The sequence below is a fragment of the Galleria mellonella genome, unplaced genomic scaffold (genome assembly GCF_026898425.1).
Source record: "Galleria mellonella isolate WM207_F2 unplaced genomic scaffold, CSIRO_AGI_GalMel_v1 utg424, whole genome shotgun sequence".
NCBI lineage: Eukaryota > Metazoa > Arthropoda > Insecta > Lepidoptera > Pyralidae > Galleria > Galleria mellonella.
Window position 1 is genome coordinate 1,008,774 of NW_026442097.1, and position 18,718 is coordinate 1,027,491.

Consider the following 18,718-nt stretch of genomic DNA (forward strand, 5'->3'; position numbering starts at 1 on the left):
ACCTAATAATTTCACTAGCATATTGTAGCAAGGTGTCTTTAGCCCACTATATACTTACATCATTGAATGCCGAGCGTAAATCTATCAAGAAGTTGCCGACTGTATCTTCGTCCAAATAACCATCTTCTCCAGACTTCTCTCTATATCTGTATAACCATACTCTGTCTAACAATCCTTTGGTCAACAATTTATATTTCTTCCCTTTCATATTCCGTGGTAAGATTATTTTATTCTTTTTTATTTTCTTCTCCCTCAAATCACGGTCACCTTTCAATAGGACCGTTTTTGACGCCAAATTGTGTAAATACATTACATATTGTAACAGTTCTAAATCAGACGGATGTAAATTCTGGCCGTTTTGTGAAAAATCTCTGTGAAAATCATAGTTAATATAAAATTGGTATTACATACAGAATCATTCATGTCATAATGTCGTGCTACAATAAGAAATTAAATCTAAGATATAATATTATTAAAGACTTTGTACAAAAGTCGATTGCTTGGCCACCTCTGTCCCATTCGTGTTTCTACCGTGAAGCAGTTGTGTTTGCATGGCTGTGTTTCGGTTTGAAGGGTGGAATATGGCGTGAATTTACAGGGTACGGAGGAATAAATACCTGACAACGCATGGGCGGTATCATGGGCGAAACAGTAAACTCTGTTATGTCCATGGTACTGCTTATGTCTATAGGCGACGGTTGCCACTTTCCATCAGGTGGGCCGTCAGCTTGTTTGACATTCTAAGTTGTATAAAAAAAATCACTTTATTTCATCATCATCATTATCATATCAACTGTAAGCGTTTTTGCCAGTAGTCGCCACGTTTAGCAGGCGGGTTGGCAACCGCAGTTAGGTTTTGAAGTTGCATTAAACGTTATTATATATTTATATTAAATCTATTCGCCACATTACAACTATTATATTTCTGCTTTGACTTCCACGAGACAAGCTTTGCCTAATATGTGTTCATTAGCCATATTGTACCTATAAGCCAATTTTGTTTAAGAAAATTAATTTGTTTTTATTCCTATTTATAGTACTTTCATTTGGGGGAAAAGGGATTGTTAGTAATGGGGTCAAGTAGCCCTATTACTAGCAATATATCCTGTCAGGTCGACCTCCACCTTCCCCCTGGAAACCATCGTGACAAATTCTAGTTTAATTCGTCAGGATGGGCCAACTGACCTACTTTCATCTTCACCTGTCATCCCTCACTGGTGCCCCGCCAGTGTATACCAATAGCGCAGACGGGGTTACCATACCATTGGTATACCATACCATGGGTGACCCATTAAAAAAAAATACTTACATTAAATTAATAAGTTTATTCAAAGCCGACTGAATATTTACTGTCGTTCCCAACCAATCGTACTGTTCTAATAGTTTGCTGTCTCCCTCATACAAATCTTTCATCACCTCCACATAAGCATCAATTTCTCTATCACTGGTTCTCGTAAGTGATATATTTGGTTTTACAAGTCTATCGAAATTTTCCAGAACATAGTCTTCGCCAGCTGTGTTTATTATATCTTTGATTGTTAAAGGTTTAATATTATATTCTTCTCTTATTTGTGCATTCGCATATTTCTTACTTTCCTGTTTTACCTTTGACGCATCATCATCATTTATAACTTGGTTCTCATTTACTCCATTATTTAGATTTATTATGTATTGATCATTTACTTTATCTGTTTCGATTACATATTCTGCTACAGTTTCATCTTCTTCACTTATTTCACTTTTATTTGAATCGCAAAATGTTATCTTCTTTCCTTTTCTAAATTTGTAACATCGCAATTTGGGTACCTCTGTAGTTCTTCTATCATTTAATTTATTGGAACGAGGTGTAATTGGTAATATTTCATCATTGCCATAAACTATGTTGTTATTTTTAATAGAATTTCTATACGAATTCGGTGGTTTTTCCACTTGTAAAGAATCTTTCATGTCACCAAGTCTTTGCAAATGGAGCCTATTTTTAATATTTTTCGTATTGGATTCTTCATCAGAATATGTTCTGCTAAAATAATAATCAACTGCAATATTGCTCGGACTGTAAGACTCGTCATCAAAGTTCCCATGCTTGTTATTAGAGAGTAATATCATATAATCATCATTAGCAACTTTTGTTCTTAGATAAGCTTTTGGCGTTTCGTTATCTATTTCATTTTTATCTGTGGTCATCTTTAATTTATCATGTATAGATGGTACATTACCGAATATTTTATTTTGATACAGAATCTTTTTAATTGCTCTAATGAAACTTCCGTTTTCACTTTTAATATCTTGGTAAGGATTCATTTCTTTACTAAAGCCAGAGAATGATGGTTTGTTAAATTGTCTTTTCTTACTTTTTTTATTTTCTTTACTTCTTTTATTGAAACCAGTATTATCAGATCTGCCAAAGTAATAATCTGCATCTAAATAGTCGTCTGGTTTGATATGTATTGTAGTAACTTGAGGTTTCTTTACAGCTAACGGTAAAGATATATGATAAGTTGTTTTGTCACGTTTAATTTTTGGGTAGTCAGAATTTTTAACGCGAAACCTGAATTTTCTATTAGTATCATACCTAATATTACTTTCCAAACTGCCTATGCTTCTCTGTGCTATGTTATTATATTTTTTATTTCCATCTACATTCTTTACAACTTCATCGTCATTACCATTCCTAGATTCATCTTCATAATTTGGTACAAGTCTATTATAGGAATTAAAATAAGCATTTCTTGGTGAATACTTGTAAATAGGTGCATAATATGGTTGTTCGTGACCTTCATTGTTACTTATAAAGGTTGGTTGGTCGTTAGCTAAAAATAATATGGAATTAATAATATTTTAAAAAGAACTAAAAATGCAATCAAGCACCTTTTTCCATACTGGCACAATATATTAATCCCATAGCCACCTGATAGAGAGATAATGAAATCCAAGTTGTACATGGCAAGAAACACAGATCCTCGGAAGAAAATTCGTATATAAACCCATGACTGCAACCTCTGACCAGTACAGTAATTCTGTGACGAAATAGCGATGGAGAGATAATTTCCAATTTTTCAGAACATTTACCTTAAAAAACACCAAAGAAGACAATATCACGACACAGTGAGTGATGATACAGTCTCTATGATTTAAAAATTAATCTACTGAACCGATTTTGATAAAATTTCTATACGACTAATCTTTAAGTATAGCCTTTCAATTAAAAATAATTTTCTAAACTAGTTTACATCTGACAGAGTTAGGAGGTAACAAACATAAACAAATACAATAGAATTGAGAATTCCTACTTCTTGAAGTTAGTTGAAAATTAATAAAATCTAATTAATTACTGAAATACTTACATATTTCGTATACATTGTATTCTTTGATGTTTTTATTATTAATATTTAAATTAAAATCTCTTACAACTTTTTCATTTGAGTCATCTTCCACTGATTCCTGTTTATTATATGAAATACCTTGTCTTAATATGTTTATTATACTATGTACATTTTTCGTAATGCTTTTATTTTCACCATTGTTTAATATTTTCTCGTTTTCATCTAATTTTTGACTCTGTTTCAGATTAAGTTTTTCATTTTTTAGCATTTTATTATTGGAACTAGATACTAGGTCTGGATTAGTGAACACAGAAACATTATTTTGATTCGAATAAGAATGATTTTGATTTATATTTAATGCAACAGAATCTAGTGTAGTTTTTTTGATAATTGTTACTTCATCGTTATTTTTTTGAGTCAATAAAATTCTTTCATTTATTTTTTTAGTTACTATCTCATTATTTTCCTTTTCCTTTACAGAGTCTGGTCGTGAAACTGTTGTGTCTACTTTTTTTTCTTCTTCTAATACTTGCTTCGTTGTATAGCTCTGTTGCATAATTTTTAAGTTTGTGATATTTGAGATATCTGTTGTATTATTGGCAGTTAAATTTGAATTCTGTGATGTAGCTTGCTGTTCCTGTAATTTATCATCGTAGTCTGTATTATTTTTCATTAATGCTACATTCAATGTATCGCTCTCATTAGAATAGTAATTTAACTCAATATTTTCTTTTTCTAACGGTATATTATGAACAAATTTATTGTCTGTATTATTTGAACTACTTAAAATATTTTCTGTAAATCCTATAGAGGGAAGAGTATTTTCATCAAAATTATCTCTGACTGTACTCTCTTGGGTTGACACCCATTCTTGTATTGTACTAACGTTATTGTCATTATGACTAACAACACCTTGTCTTCTTAACAAAATTTCATTCATATTTTCTGAGTTCGTACTTATTTTTTCAGTGGTTTCATTAATTGGTATTTGGGATATGGTAATACCACTTATATTAACTTTATTATATGTAATTTTACTTTCTATAATTCGCTCATTATTTTTAGATGTATTTGCAAAATCTCCGTTTTCAAACGTGTCATATATCTTTTGTGTAAATCCATTTATAGACTTTGTTTCTTTTGATTTATTTTCGCTATCGCACTTCTTAGTCGATACAGTATTACTTGTTTCATTGTCTTTTACACCTTTATATGTAGTTGTTTCGTTAATGTAATCTGCTTTTTCAAGTTCTGTACTCTCTTTTGGATTGAAATGTATTGTTTTTGTCACCAAATAATCCGTATTATTCACTGTCGTTGTTATACTATTGGTTGCTGCAAAATTTCGTGAATATCTCTTGTAACCTCTTACTTGTATATCAGAATCATGTACAATACTTTTTTTTAAAGGAATTACACTACTAACGTCGGTATTATCATTTAATGATTCTTGATTTTCAATATAACTGTTTTGGTTTTGGTTTATTTTTAAAATATCTTCATTATAAATAGGTGTAACCAAAATAATTTCATCGTTATTGCCTTTTAATAAATCATTATGTTTCAAATCATCGTTATTTCTTTTTTTCCTCAGTCCTTGTTGTAATGTAAAATCTATATGATCTTTAACATATTCATCATCTACTTGTATCAATTTCTTATCATTTTCTAATAACTTTGCTTGTAAATGTTCTCTGAGGATTTTTTTCTCGTCAGTGTTGCTTATATCTGGTAGATCCTCTCTATCCCGTCTGAGGCTGACTGCTTCTTGTTTTATTACTTTGCTTACATATTCACTATATTTATCTAACTCTTCATTAGAAATCTTTTCTCTGCCTTTATAAGGTTCATTTTTTGTTTGAATTTCATCAAATATACGCCTAGCTATTTTATCTAGAAACGCTTGTTTCTCTTCATCTGGTAACAAATCAATATATTTAGCCTCATTGCTGTTACTTTCAGCATGTACTTTACAGATGAATATTATGAAAAATATTAAATGCATCTTTGAATCATTTTTCGCGTACTTTGTTTGTGATGTGAATTGATTAAAACAGCGCCCGATTTGAAGTCAAATAAAAATTCAATCAACGAAGTACGACCGTGAAATTGATTATGATAAGAATATAGGAATTTATTTAACGTATGATTGAGATAGTTTTAAGAAATTGAATTATTCTGAAGGAAAGACCTTTTTAGGCAAGTATTCCCTTCTGCCTAAAGCCTAGGATCTTTCAATGTAGCATGAAAAATTATTAAGCGAATCGGCATAGGGTAACCAATCGTAGAGAGCAGGAGATCTTTTCGGTTGATCGAATTCATCAACCGATTTATCTCTGTATCCGCTTAGGGAACATATGATGCGCCATTAAACAAAATGACGCAGGTTTTCTACAGAGTATAAAAGGATTTTTTGTAATTTTGCTAATTTAAATTAAAAAAATTAAAATAAATTAACCATAGCCACTTTTTTTTATATGTGGAAAATGCATCATGCAGAAACACACTCCCGGGGGAGGGTGTGAATACTGCCGGACTCCTACCGGCTAAAAATCACATGACAATCCCTCGCCGCGCCTTAGTGTTGGGGTCCTGGTAACCATAGCCACTAATTTAAGATCAATTAATCATGTCGGTCAACAATATTTGAAAAATAGTGGTATAATCATAGGATGAATTCATTTTTCTTTTTTTATTTGTTTATTTAGCTAATCATTTGTTTAATGAAACAAGATTTTGCTATTCGGACACCTCGAAACTAAATCCTAGCATTCATAATCATCATCATTTCAGTCATTATCCGTTCACGCTAGACATAGGCCTCCCCCATAATCCCTTCATCCTAGTCCTAGCATAAACAGGTATTATTTGGATAATTGTGATTTTTTTTTTCATTGTATAATTAAATTATTATTTGTGTGTTTCTTTTCAATGATAAGTAATTTAAAAGCTTCAATTTTTTTTTTAACATTTATTTCCTAAGAAGAAACAAACATTTGTATTTACAGCCAAATACCTTATTTTTTCTCCTTTACCTTACTTCTTATATGTATTCAAAAACCAGAACAATATTCACAAATATTTTGGGATTAAGAAAAAAGCATTCGTAGAGATGTTTGCAACATTTATTACAATCTAAAATTTGTATTTACAATTATCAAGTAATACTAACATTATTATTTCGTCAATACACCCTACATTTGTACAAAAATAGATTTATTCTTTGTTGGTCAAAGAATAAATCGATTCATGCGAGACATCGGTGAACATTTACATTTGTTGTCACAATTCCTTATAAATTAGCTTTAAACCTTGACGCGCCTCTTCTAATCTTCCTTTCATTCCATTTCAAACTTCTCTCCGCAGCTAATCTTGAGTTCAAGTCGTTTTCTTCGTCGCTTGTTGCAAAATCATCTTTAACAGGATTAATTTGTGGTTTATACTCGTTTGTGTCAATTATTACTGGCATAACGTCAGGATTATTTTCTAGTTCCTTCTCTAATTCGATAATTTCATCCTCTTCTCTTTTTAGTTCTTCATCGACGAACTCTTTGAGCACTTCTTCAGTTATGAAGTTTTGGTTACGATTGTCTATAAGATTCTGTTTTCTCTTTTGGTTTTTGTTTCTTTTATTTGAATTAGTAGCAGTTTCTTTGTTATTATTAGATTCGTTCTCATTCGTCTCTTTCTCTTTAGTATCGTTCGAAACTTTACCAAATTCCATGTTAATGTCGTAATACATGGGGGCATCTTCACACGGGATGGCCTCGCGTGGTCTTGTGCAAACTAATACTTCCTGAAAAACCAGAGAGAGGCTTAGCAAAAAAGGCGTCTGCTTGAGTACCTCTGTCTCACTTGTGTTTCTACTGTGAAGCAGCTGTGCTTTCATGGCTGTGTTTCGATTTAAAAGATGAGATATGGTAGTGGAAATACGAGGCTTTCATACAACTTTTCATCATATTGTACAGCGTGGTTTCAGCTATATTTCCTCCCACAAATGCTCAAGTTATAGAATGAACTCCCTGTCGAGGCTTTTTCAAGATACTACAGAATAGCGTTCTTCAAACAAGAGATGAAAAGATTTCTTCAGGATCGGCAACACGCGTGTTATCCCCCTGGTATTGAAGATGTTTATAGGCTACAATAACTGCTTACCATCAGGTGGATCGTATGCTTGTTTGCCACCTCAGTGGTATAAAAAAAAATTAAAAAATACCCATCGTTTTCAGAGATGACTACTCATGAGGGGTGCCATGTATATCTATTCTCTAAAAATACTGTTCATACGGCGACAGTTACACTTTCCATCAGGTAAACCGTCAGCTTGTATGCCATTCCACGTTACATAAAAAATATGAACGACAGGAACTGTGTTTACTGATTACAATTTTGATTCTTATGTTAATACTGGTGGACCCAGCAAAACATGACTACCGCCATTTTTTTCAAGCCCCATAACCTGAGCGTTCGTGGGAGGAAACATCTCTGAAACCGCGCTGTACGTGACCATTTAGGCTCTAAGGTATGAAGGTATGGTATGTAAGCCATTTGCCGAAGTTATATTTCTATCAGGAATAAAAAAAAAACCATTAAATATTTCTCAATTTAAAGCAAAATATATTGACAAAATTTAATTAAAATCGATTGAGCTGTTTCGGAGATTAGCATGAACAAGCACCTTGATATGAGATTTTTATAAACTAGATGGTGACCAGAGGGAGACTTTGTACAAAAGTCGATTGCTTGGGTAGCTCTGTCCCAATTGTGTTTCTACCGTGAAGCAGTTGTGATTGCATGGCTGTGTTTCGATTTGAAGGATGGGATATAGCGTGAATTTACAAGGTACAGAGGAATAACACCTGAGTCCGCAGGAATGACAACGCATGGGGCATCATCATGGGCGAAACAGTATACTCTGTTATGTCCATGGTACTGCTCATGTGTATAGGCGACGGTTGCCACTTACCATCTGGTGGGCCGTCAGCTTGTTTGCCATTCTAAGTTGCATAAAAAAACAGATGGTAAATCATACCTGATTGAAGATTGTCTCATTAGGACATATGAAGCTCCATCTGTATGTGACGTTGCGTCCAGAGGGCGCTTGCGACGGTAGACAGACGTGGAATATTTGACAGTCGTTGTCGACATCTGCATAGTAGCCGTAGGTTCGATTCTCACAGCTGACAAGAAATAAAAAAATACAGGTTAGTCATTTACAATTATTTCGTTTAATTCCGCTACCGTTAGTATGCGTGTGAACTGCCAACACTCGAAGATTTACTCCTATTATTATTAGTAGAAGTTCTGTGATTCTCTATATTAGTCGTAAGTCTCCGACCACTATTCAGTCCATGCACATGTTGCATATATTTCACCTCTAAACGAGACATCTTCATCATCATTTCAGCCATTATCCGTCCGGGGGAAAGGGATTGTTAGTAATGGAGACTGAGAAACCCAATGCTAGCAATATACCCAACCAGGTCGACCTCCTCGCGGTACCCCTTGGAAACTATCATGGTCAATTCCTGATGAATTCATCATGATGGGCTAACTGGCCTGTTTTCATTCTCATCTATCACCCTTCACTGGTCCTCCGCCAGCGTATCCCGTTAGCGCAGATGGGGTTACAATAAAAAAAAACCACTATTCATCCACTGCTGGACATGGGACTCCCCTATAGACTGCCATAAAGAACGGTCCTGAGCCACCTGCAACCAGTGACTCCCTGCAATGCATTTGAGGTCGTCACTCCATCTAGTGGGGGATCGTACTTCACTGCCCGTTTGCCCGTATGGCGTTGCCACTCAAAAATCTTTCTTTCCATCGGTTGTTGGTTCATCGAGCTATGTGACCAGCCCATTGTCACTTCAGCTTTGCTTATCCTTTGGGCCATGTCGGTTACTTTGGTTCTTTTGCGGATATCCTCGTTTCGGATTCTATCATGCAAAGAGACTCCGAGCATAGCCCTCTCCATAGCCAGCTGAGTAATTTAAAAATTTTGCATACGGACAATCGTGTAGGACCAATACCATCTTCATCTTTTTTTCTATGCAATTTAGAATTGCAAACAAGTTGACGGCCCACCTGATGGAAAGTGATAACCGTCGCCTATAGACATGAGCAGTACCGTGGACATAACAGAGTATACTGTTTCGCCCATGATACCCCCCATGCGTTGCCATTCCCGAGGACTCAGATGTTATTCCTCTGTACCGTGTAAATTCACTGCCATATCCCACTCTTCAAACCGGAACACAGCCATGCAAACACAACTGCTTCTCGTCGCTGTTGTTTCTTTTTGTTTTTTTGCTTAAAACAGAAGCGTTATTATTAAAATGTTTTTATTTATTTATTTATTCATTAGTACAAATATGTGTACATGGCGGACTTAATGCTAAAAGCATTCTCTACCAGTCAACCGTAGGCAAGTGTCAGAATACACGAATGCGGTATTAGTAATTATTGATATACATACATACTAAAATTACATATATAAACGAATAAATATATATGAATAACAAATATACTTACACATATATGACATATACTATATTGTACACGAAATTGAGAATAATATAAAGCACTTACTGCTCGGATAAAGTAAAAAAGTGAGTGTGAACGCTGAATGTTGTACTGTGTATTAAATAAATTAAATAAAAAATAAACCAAAGGTTGTCTGTAACAGACTGCACTAAGCGATAAGACCGCCTTTTGTACCTTTATGTGTATATTTCAATCTGTATTTACGTTACTGTATTTCACTTGAATTATTCACTTGTCATTGTATATTTTTATTTATGGTGCAGTAAAGAGTTAAATGAATAATTAAATAAATATTTCCTTATTAATAATACATGGATATATAACACAATATAGATAGGACACTATCTCACCTAAATGTGTCTGTTATGTTTTCTCTAATGGACGTCGCATTCGCTGGCAGGTTTAGAGTGTCGCTCTGTGTTTGATTCGCTACTGCCTGCAAATAGATTTATTATAATTATTTCAAATGAAAAAAAAATAAACATAAGTGATTCGCTACTGCCTGCAAATAGATTAATAATTATTACAAATGAAAAAAAAAATGTCAATAAACATAAGAATAGAATAGAAAGAGAATAGAAATCATCCCGAATAGACTTTTTTACATCATCATCATGGCTGTAGTTAGTGGGGGGATGGGGGCATTGAAGGGCAATGCTGTACCTTAAAATGAAAGGCTCCAAGACATTCCTTTTTAATGCGATGAAAATGGTGTGGTAACCCCGCCTGTGCTATTAGTATACGCTGACGGGGCACCAGTGAGATTTAATATGTGACGATGAAAGCAGGTCAGCTAGCCCATCGTGGCGAATTCTGCTAGAATTAACCACGATGATTCTCGGGGTGAACCGCGTGGAGGTCAATCTGATAGGGTGTATTGCTAACAATGGGTCAGTTATGCCCCATTACTAATAATCCCCCCCCCCCACCTTAACAGTAGTTCCAGAGTATCAATTTTTTATATTATATATTAATAGTACAAGAAAACATAACCCCAATACTAACGACTGTAATCTCTAATTATTCAGGGGTATTCAGAGCCATCTGTCGACTATTGTTGTTGTGTAATTAACGGAACACTTGACGTGGTCACATGTTACTGAGCATGTTAGAATCCACGGCGGTGGGTAAACCTACCGCTGTTACTAGAATACGGTTTGTTAACTGTGTTCCCAATCGCCAGAGCATTTTTTTTTGATGGGTGAAAATGGTATGGTCACCCCGCCTGCGCTAACGGGACACGCTGGCGGAGCACCAGTGAAGGGTGATAGATGAGAATGAAAACAGGCCAGTTGGCCCATCATGATGAATTCAACAGGTATTAACCATGATAGTTTCTAGGGGGAACCGCGAGGAAGTTGACCTTGTTGGGTATATTGCTAGCAATGGGATTCTTAGTGTCCATTACTAACAATCCCTTTCCCCCCTCGCCAAAGCATCAGTTGTACGTACATCATCAGACCTTACCCTCAAAATTTTAAGCATAATCCCCGTACTCAATTCGACGTCGATGTCATCTGATCTCGCATACGATACTGAGAGCAATACAAACAAACACTTCCATGTTGCGAACGCCATTTTCTTTGTCCAGTTTCTTACGTCTTTTTTCTCTCTGAAAATCATAAAATGATATAAAATGGTGATTGGACAGATAGATACTCTTTATTGTTTCCTCCATAAGATTACAGTAGTGAACTTATTATAAATACAAACAATTACAAGACCACTCAAGAACCTTTCTTCCCCATCGGTTGTCGGTTCTTCGAGCTATGTGACCAGCCCGTTGCCACTTCAGCTTGCTTATCCTTCGGGCTATGTCTGTAGATAGATACTCTTTATTGTTTCCTCCAAAAAATTACAATAGTAAACTTATTATAGATACAAACAATTACAAGAAATAATCACAGTGAGAAAACAATGGGCAACCCCGGCTTAGCACTGGTGCAATTCCGCACCGCTATGTCCCTGCATTTTAAATCTGTAATATCTTCGGAAATATTTATTTAAATCACATGCTGTAAAGATAGATAGATAGATACTCTTTATTGTTTCCTCCAAAAGATTACAATAGTAAACTTATTATAAATATAAACAATTACAAGAAATAATCACAATGAGAAAACAATGCGCGACCTTATCGCTGAGAGCGATCTCTTGCAGGCAACCTTTGGATGGAGAGGAGTAATTATAAACAGTTTGATCGGAGGTACGTTGAAATTCTACTATTTCTAAATATGGAGATGTAAAGACGTGTAATAATATAAATACAGCTCACATGTATACGTATATTTATTTATACATTAATGCACTGTGTAACTGTATGTATGTATGTACATACCAGTAGGAGACTTTGTATAAAGGCCGTTTTTTTTTAATTGTATTTGTTTCACTGTTTTTCTTATTTATATTTCTGACGCACTGAGTTTATTTGCTGTAACAAACTTGAGCTGCAATTTGATACAGCAGAAGTATGTCGTTTAATGGAATGTGTTTCGCGTAAAGTTAATGTATATAATAAATTACTTATATAATATATAGATGTAAATATAAAAATATATTCATGTATAATTTGAGGATAAAGTGGTCAGTCGCGATAAAATATAAAAATTAGGTGCCCTTTAATTTCTGAAGGTTTTTCACAATAATTCTTGTTAGCACATCAAAAGAAGCTAGCACACCAGGCTTCCGAGTGATGATTGTCAAATCATCAGGGGGTACAAAAGTCGATTGCTTGGGTACCTCTGTTCCATTCCTATTTCTACCGTGAAGCAGTTGTGTTTGCATGGCTGTATTTTGGTTTGAAATGTGAGAAATGGCAGTAAATTTACAAGATACAGAGGAATAACGCCTGAGTCCTCAGGAATGGCAACGCATGGGAGGTATCATGGGTGAAACAGTATACTCTGTTATGTCCACGATACTGCTCATGTCTATAGGCGACGGTTACCACTATCCATCAGGTGGGCCATCAGCTTGTTTGCCATTCTAAGTTAAAGTCTAAAAAAAAGAATTTAGCACAAAAGAGAGAATAGGCAAGAATAGATGGATGAACATTTGTTATTCTTTCACGCAATAACTACTGAACAGATTTAAATAAAATTTGGTGCACGGATAGGTTATATCCTAACTTAGTATATAGGGGGGAAAGGGTTTGTTAGTAATGGAGATTGAGAATCCCATTGCTAGCAATATACCCAACCAGGTCGACCTCCTCGCGGTTTCTCCTAGAAACTATCATGGTTAATTCCTGATGAATTCATCATGATGGGCTAACTGGCCCACCAGCTGTGCTCCGCCAGCGTATCCCGTTAGCGCAGGCGGGGTTACCATACCATTTTCACGAAGCACCAGTGAGGGATGATAGGTGACGATGAAAGCAGGTCAGTTAGCCCATCGTTACGAATTCCACTAGAATTAACCACGATGGTTTCCAGGGAGAACCGCGTGCAGCTAGACCTGATAAGGTGTATTGCTAGCAATGAGTTCATTAGATCCGATTACTAACAATCCCTTTTCCCCGCTCTTAGCGATAAGGTCGCCCATTCTTTTCTCATTGTGATTATTTCTTGTAATTGTTTGTATCTATAATAAGTTTACTATTGTAATCTTTTGGAGGAAACAGTAAAGAGTATCTATCTATCTATCCGTCTGTCACAGCATAGCGCTATGGCTCAGCAATTATTAATCTTAATTTGGAATAGTTTTAAATAACATTAGCTTACACATAATGTAAAATATATTTTTGAAAAAATATATTAGTAATTATTTTTTGCTTGTAGTTCAAAAGGGGTTGTTGAAATTTCAAAATCTATCTAAAATTGTTTTTTTTTTAATTTTTTTATGGATTTACAAAAAAAAAAAAATCCCGTGTGGTCCCGGCATAGAATAGGCCAGCCCTTCCTTTCGCGTGGGTGTCGTAAGAGGCGACTAAGGTAGAGCGAGGGATGGACAGCTGCGTCCTTGTTAAAACATCACCAAAGCCTAATTGTGGTTGCCAATCCACCTCCCAAGCGTGACAACTATTGGTAAAACCTCCCAAGGGGGAGGCTTATGTTCAGCAGTGGACAGTTAAAGGCTGGTATAATGGTAATGATGATAATAGAAAATATGAAAATAACCCTCCCCCCCTCCACTCTCTTATTTCAAAATTTATAAAATAAAAAATCTGAAATAATTACAGTTTATCTCATATTGTAGATATGCGTAGTAATAAAATGATTATAAAATTCAAATAAATTTTCATTAAAATAATATAATTGTACAAAATTCGATTGCTTGGGTACCTCTGTCCCATTCGTGTTTCTACCGTGAAGCAGTTGTGTTTGCATGGCTGTGTTTCGGTTTGAAGGGTGGGATATGGCAGTGAATTTACACGGTACAGAGGAATAACACCTGAGTCCTCAGGAATGGCAACGCATGGGGGCATCATGGGCGAAACAGTATACTCTGTTATGTCCATGGTACTGCTCATGTCTATAGGCGACGGTTACCGTTTTGGAAAGTCCATCAGGTGGGCAGTCAAATGTACGGAACACTAGACATGTGAATACGACACGCACTTGCCCGGTTCAATTTCATACATTTCTAATGAAAAAAAAAAAAACACTAAATCGAAAGTGAAAATAAAATTTAAAAAAACAAACTTACCACCCGAAACCGCCCTTAGCGCCTCATCCAATATTGTCACTTAGTACAGTCAGCAAACAAATTATCAATATTTATTTTATATTATAAACACTGTCACTCAATACAAGCGCCGGACAGGCTCGCAAAATATATGGCAATGTGAAAATTTTCATGGCATTTCGCTCTTTTATAAACGTAGCCCGATGGAGCTGTGTTTGCGGAATTCGCAATGAGAGATTATGTAGCGTTAGCAAAAAAATGACGAACAATAAATTTATTAGTTCACTAGCTAACGCCCGCGACTTTGTTCGCGTGGTGGTTGTTATTCCTGTTTAGTAGCTACTTATTTATTATATCCGGGAATACTGGACCAAAATTAACAAATGACGTGTCGTTCTCACTCTTTGCCTTATATCAAAATGACTTTACTTAAGTAGGTCGTGTATTAAACACTAATAAATAGTTACTATAGTTTTTAACTATTCCACGGGAACTCTTTAATTTTCCATTATTAACTAACTTGACTAACTTGACTTAACTAGGTAACTTGGTTGAAATAATAAAGAATAGAAGAGGCAAAATGCTGGGCCACTTTATACGACATGACGATTTTTTTAAGAGCATAATAGAAGGAAAGATAGAGGGCAAAAGAGGAAGAGGAAGACCGAGGATTAACTACATGGGACAGATAAAGGAAACACTAGGCGTCATGTCGTATAGGGAGGTCAAGGATATGGCCTGGGATAGAGCTGGCTGGAGGAAGATGCATGAATTAGTAGCACAGACAAGAGGAAACGCTTAAATGAAAAGAAGAAAGGTAACTAAACTGTTGACTACGGGAGTAAAGTACCGCCGTGCAAAATTAAAAAAAAAAAAGTTAAGTTAAAAATCAAGATTTTTCAACATTAAAATGACTGAGTAAAACTAGTTTTCAATATGGTATGCAGATGTTGATTATGATACGATGATGGATTGACTGTCAGTAAAATGACTTGTCATGGTAAATTATTTAAATTTGTTTGAATATAACAAATAACAATAATTTTACAGCGCCTATGCACTGTACACTACGCTGCTGCCCATCCCTCGATTATTAAGCTCATTTACTCACTTTTTACGATACCCACGGGAAAGGAAGAGATAGCCAAATCTACTTACAGACTGGCCCCTAATAGAAATTGTATCAAAATTGTTACCATAATTAAATTTTTAAATTATAATAACCACAATTGAAGTCGCTTTTTTATGGGACACATTTTTTTTTTTATATACAACTTAGAATGGCAAACAAGCTGACGGCCCACCTGATGGAAAGTGGTAACCGTCGCCTATAGACATGAGCAGTACCATGGACATAACAGAGTGTACTGTTTCGCCCATAATACCCCCAATGCGTTGCCATTCCTGAGGACTCAGGTGTTATTCCTCTGTACACTGTAAATTCACGCCATATCCCACCCTTCAAACCGAAACACAGCCATGCAGACACAACTGCTTTACGGTTGAAACACGAATGGGACAGAGGTACCCCAGCAAACGACTTTTATACAAAGTCGCCCTCTGGTACACATTCGTAATTTTTATTTATTTATTTATTTTTATTTCGTCCTAACACTTTTGTCTGCTGACGCCACAATAAATGAGCTTTGGCGCGGCGCGAAGTAATATGTGAGCCGAAAACCAATCGAGCTTAAATTCTCTAACACGGCAATATCACCGTGTAATAAGGTCATATAATTGTTAAAATATCCAATGACAATATTTCCTCACTAATCACTGTATGTTTTTTTTATACCACTGAGGTGGCAAACAAGCATACGGCCCACCTGATGGTAAGCGGTTACCGTAGCCTATGAACGCCTGCAATACCAGAGGTATTACGCGCGCGTTGCCGACCCTGAAGAAACCTCTTTACCCCCCTTTTGAAGAACTATGTCTATATGTATATCTAATGAATTTCTTCAAAAGACGTATTAAGGTTCAGCCAAATGGTCGGACACTGTCTACGTCTACACTAATATTATAAAGAAGAAAGATTTGTATTTTTGTATATATGTTTATAATGAATAAACTCGAAAACTACTTTGCCTATTTCAAAAATTCTTTCACCATTAGAAAGCTACATTCATCCTGAGTAACATAGGCTATATTTATTGCTAGAAAATATTGGGGATCCTTACTAAAACTTTAGTAACGTAACTAAAGGTGTAAATACAATGCTATAAAATATCTTTGGTCGCGTGCGCTGCGGAAACTAAACTGGTGATAGAACAAAAGTATGTTCTACAATATTGAAGAAAATATCAATAACTATAAAAAAAAACTTCGCGACACTATATGTCCAACTATTATCGTTATGTCACAATAACCACTTTTTAAAATGTTATAAAAATGTACACCCGTACGAAGCCGGCACGGGCCGCTAGTTTGTAAATAATTAAATAGTCCTCTGGTGAGAATGCTCGCCGAGAGGACTAGATCATCATTAGTGATTAACCCTTCTTTGCATCATGGTGGAAATTTCCATCATAACATTGAATGCCCAAAAATTATATAAAAGAACAAGTTCACTTTAAGTTGATCGTGTCTGGACACCTTTTTAATGTCCATTACAGAAAAAAAAACATAGCTGTCAAATTTAATTTTTTAACATTTTTTTTTTATTTTGAGCATGAATTATATCACCTCTATTTATTTCACCAATAAAAAAATCATGCAAAGAAGGGTTAAGTATTAACATAGTTTTTTTTTAAGTAAACTTACTTACTTAACAAAAATGGAACTAAGTTGTCTAAAATAAAAATAACAAGAAAAAAATTTTGACAATCCCAAGCTCACAGGCAGTATCGAGCCCTTAAGTCTAAGGCGAGACTTTACCTCCCCTTTGCGTATTCTACCGCTTATATAGATAGATAGATAGATATATAATTTATTTGCATCACTTACAATACACATATAACATTAGCTACTGGTGCATATCACCAGAGGGAGACTTTGTACAAAAGTCGATTGCTTGGGTACCTCTGTCTCATTCGTGTTTCAACCGTGAAACAGTTGTGTTTGCACGGCTTTGTTTCGGTTTGAAGGGTGTCATATGGCAGTGAATTTACTGGGTACAGAGAAATAACACCTGAGTCCTCAGGAATGGCAACGCATGGCAAACAAGCTGACGGCCCACCTGATGGAAAGGGGTAACCGTCGCCTATAGACATGAGCGGTACCGTGGACATAACAGAGTATACTGTTTCTCCCATAATACCCCTCATTCGTTGCCATTCCTCTGTACCCTGTAAATCCACTGCCATATCCCACCCTTCAACTGAAACACAGCCATGCAAACAACTGCTTTACGGTTGAAACACGAATGGGACAGAGGTGGCCAAACAAACGACTTTTGTATAAAGTCTCCTTCTGGTAAAGTGATGTATTTAATTTGTATTCCTGCTTCTGAAATCCACGCATACGAAATAGTGGACATAAAACTAATTTAAAATAATATCTTACATTAAAACTATACTCAATTTCAATATAACTTAATTAAACCAAATAAATAACTTAATTTACCAGAGGAAGACATCGATTGCTTGGGTACCTCTGTCCCATACGTGTTTCAATCGTGAAGCAGCTGTTCTTGCATGGCTGTGTTTCGGTTTGAAGAGTGGGATATGGCATGAATTTACTGGGTACAGAGGAATAACACTTCTCAGGAATAGCAACGCATGGGGGGTATCATGGGCGAAACAGTATACTCTGTTATGTCCATGGTACTACTCATGTCTATAGGCGACGGTTACCATTTTCCATCAGGTGAGCTGTCAGCTTATCTGCCATTCTAAGTTGTATAAAAAAAATACCAAATTTTTAAATCAGGATATCCGAACAAGAACCGAAATCACCGATATAGCCCGAAGGAAGGCAAGCAGCCTAATTGTCATTTTTTTTAATCTATTCCACGTCTGTGATTTAAAAAACTGGTTTAAATGTAGCTTCAAATTGTTTATAATTACTCCTCTCCATCCAAAGGTTGGCTGGAAGAGATCGCTTTTCGCGATAAGGTCGCCCATTGTTTTCTCACTGTGATTATTTCTTGTAATTGTTTGTATCTATAATAAGTTTACTATTGTAATCTTTTGGAGGAAACAGTAAAGAGTATCTATCTATCTATTTTTACAAGAGACTATAGCATGGGGTTCTTCAAAAAAGGGGTAAAGAGGTATCTACAG

At 35.4% G+C, this 18,718-nt stretch overlaps 1 protein-coding gene across 1 annotated transcript; it reads right to left on the minus strand.

Annotated features, from left to right (window-relative positions):
- Positions 1 to 6,430: 6,430 nt before the first annotated feature.
- LOC113509263 (uncharacterized) lies at positions 6,431 to 14,674 on the minus strand. Its single transcript, XM_052898349.1, has 5 exons — positions 14,517 to 14,674; positions 11,337 to 11,481; positions 10,220 to 10,305; positions 8,356 to 8,503; positions 6,431 to 7,119 (listed from the first exon to the last, which is right to left on the minus strand). Exons 2-5 carry the CDS (start codon positions 11,445 to 11,447, stop codon positions 6,616 to 6,618), a joined length of 849 nt encoding a protein of 282 aa, XP_052754309.1. The 5' UTR covers positions 11,448 to 11,481; positions 14,517 to 14,674; the 3' UTR covers positions 6,431 to 6,615.
- Between the last annotated feature and the right edge of the window lie 4,044 nt (positions 14,675 to 18,718).

Excerpts from the sequence above, each read along its gene's own strand:
- LOC113509263 (XM_052898349.1), bottom strand. The coding sequence starts at position 11,447 with ATGGCGTTCGCAACATGGAAGTGTTTGTTTGTATTGCTCTCAGTATCG. Across the intron at positions 8,504-10,219 it reads AACATAACAGACACATTTAG|CTGTGAGAATCGAACCTACG; the intron begins GTGAGATAGTGT and ends ATTTCTTGTCAG. Across the intron at positions 7,120-8,355 it reads ATGAGACAATCTTCAATCAG|GAAGTATTAGTTTGCACAAG; the intron begins GTATGATTTACC and ends CTGGTTTTTCAG.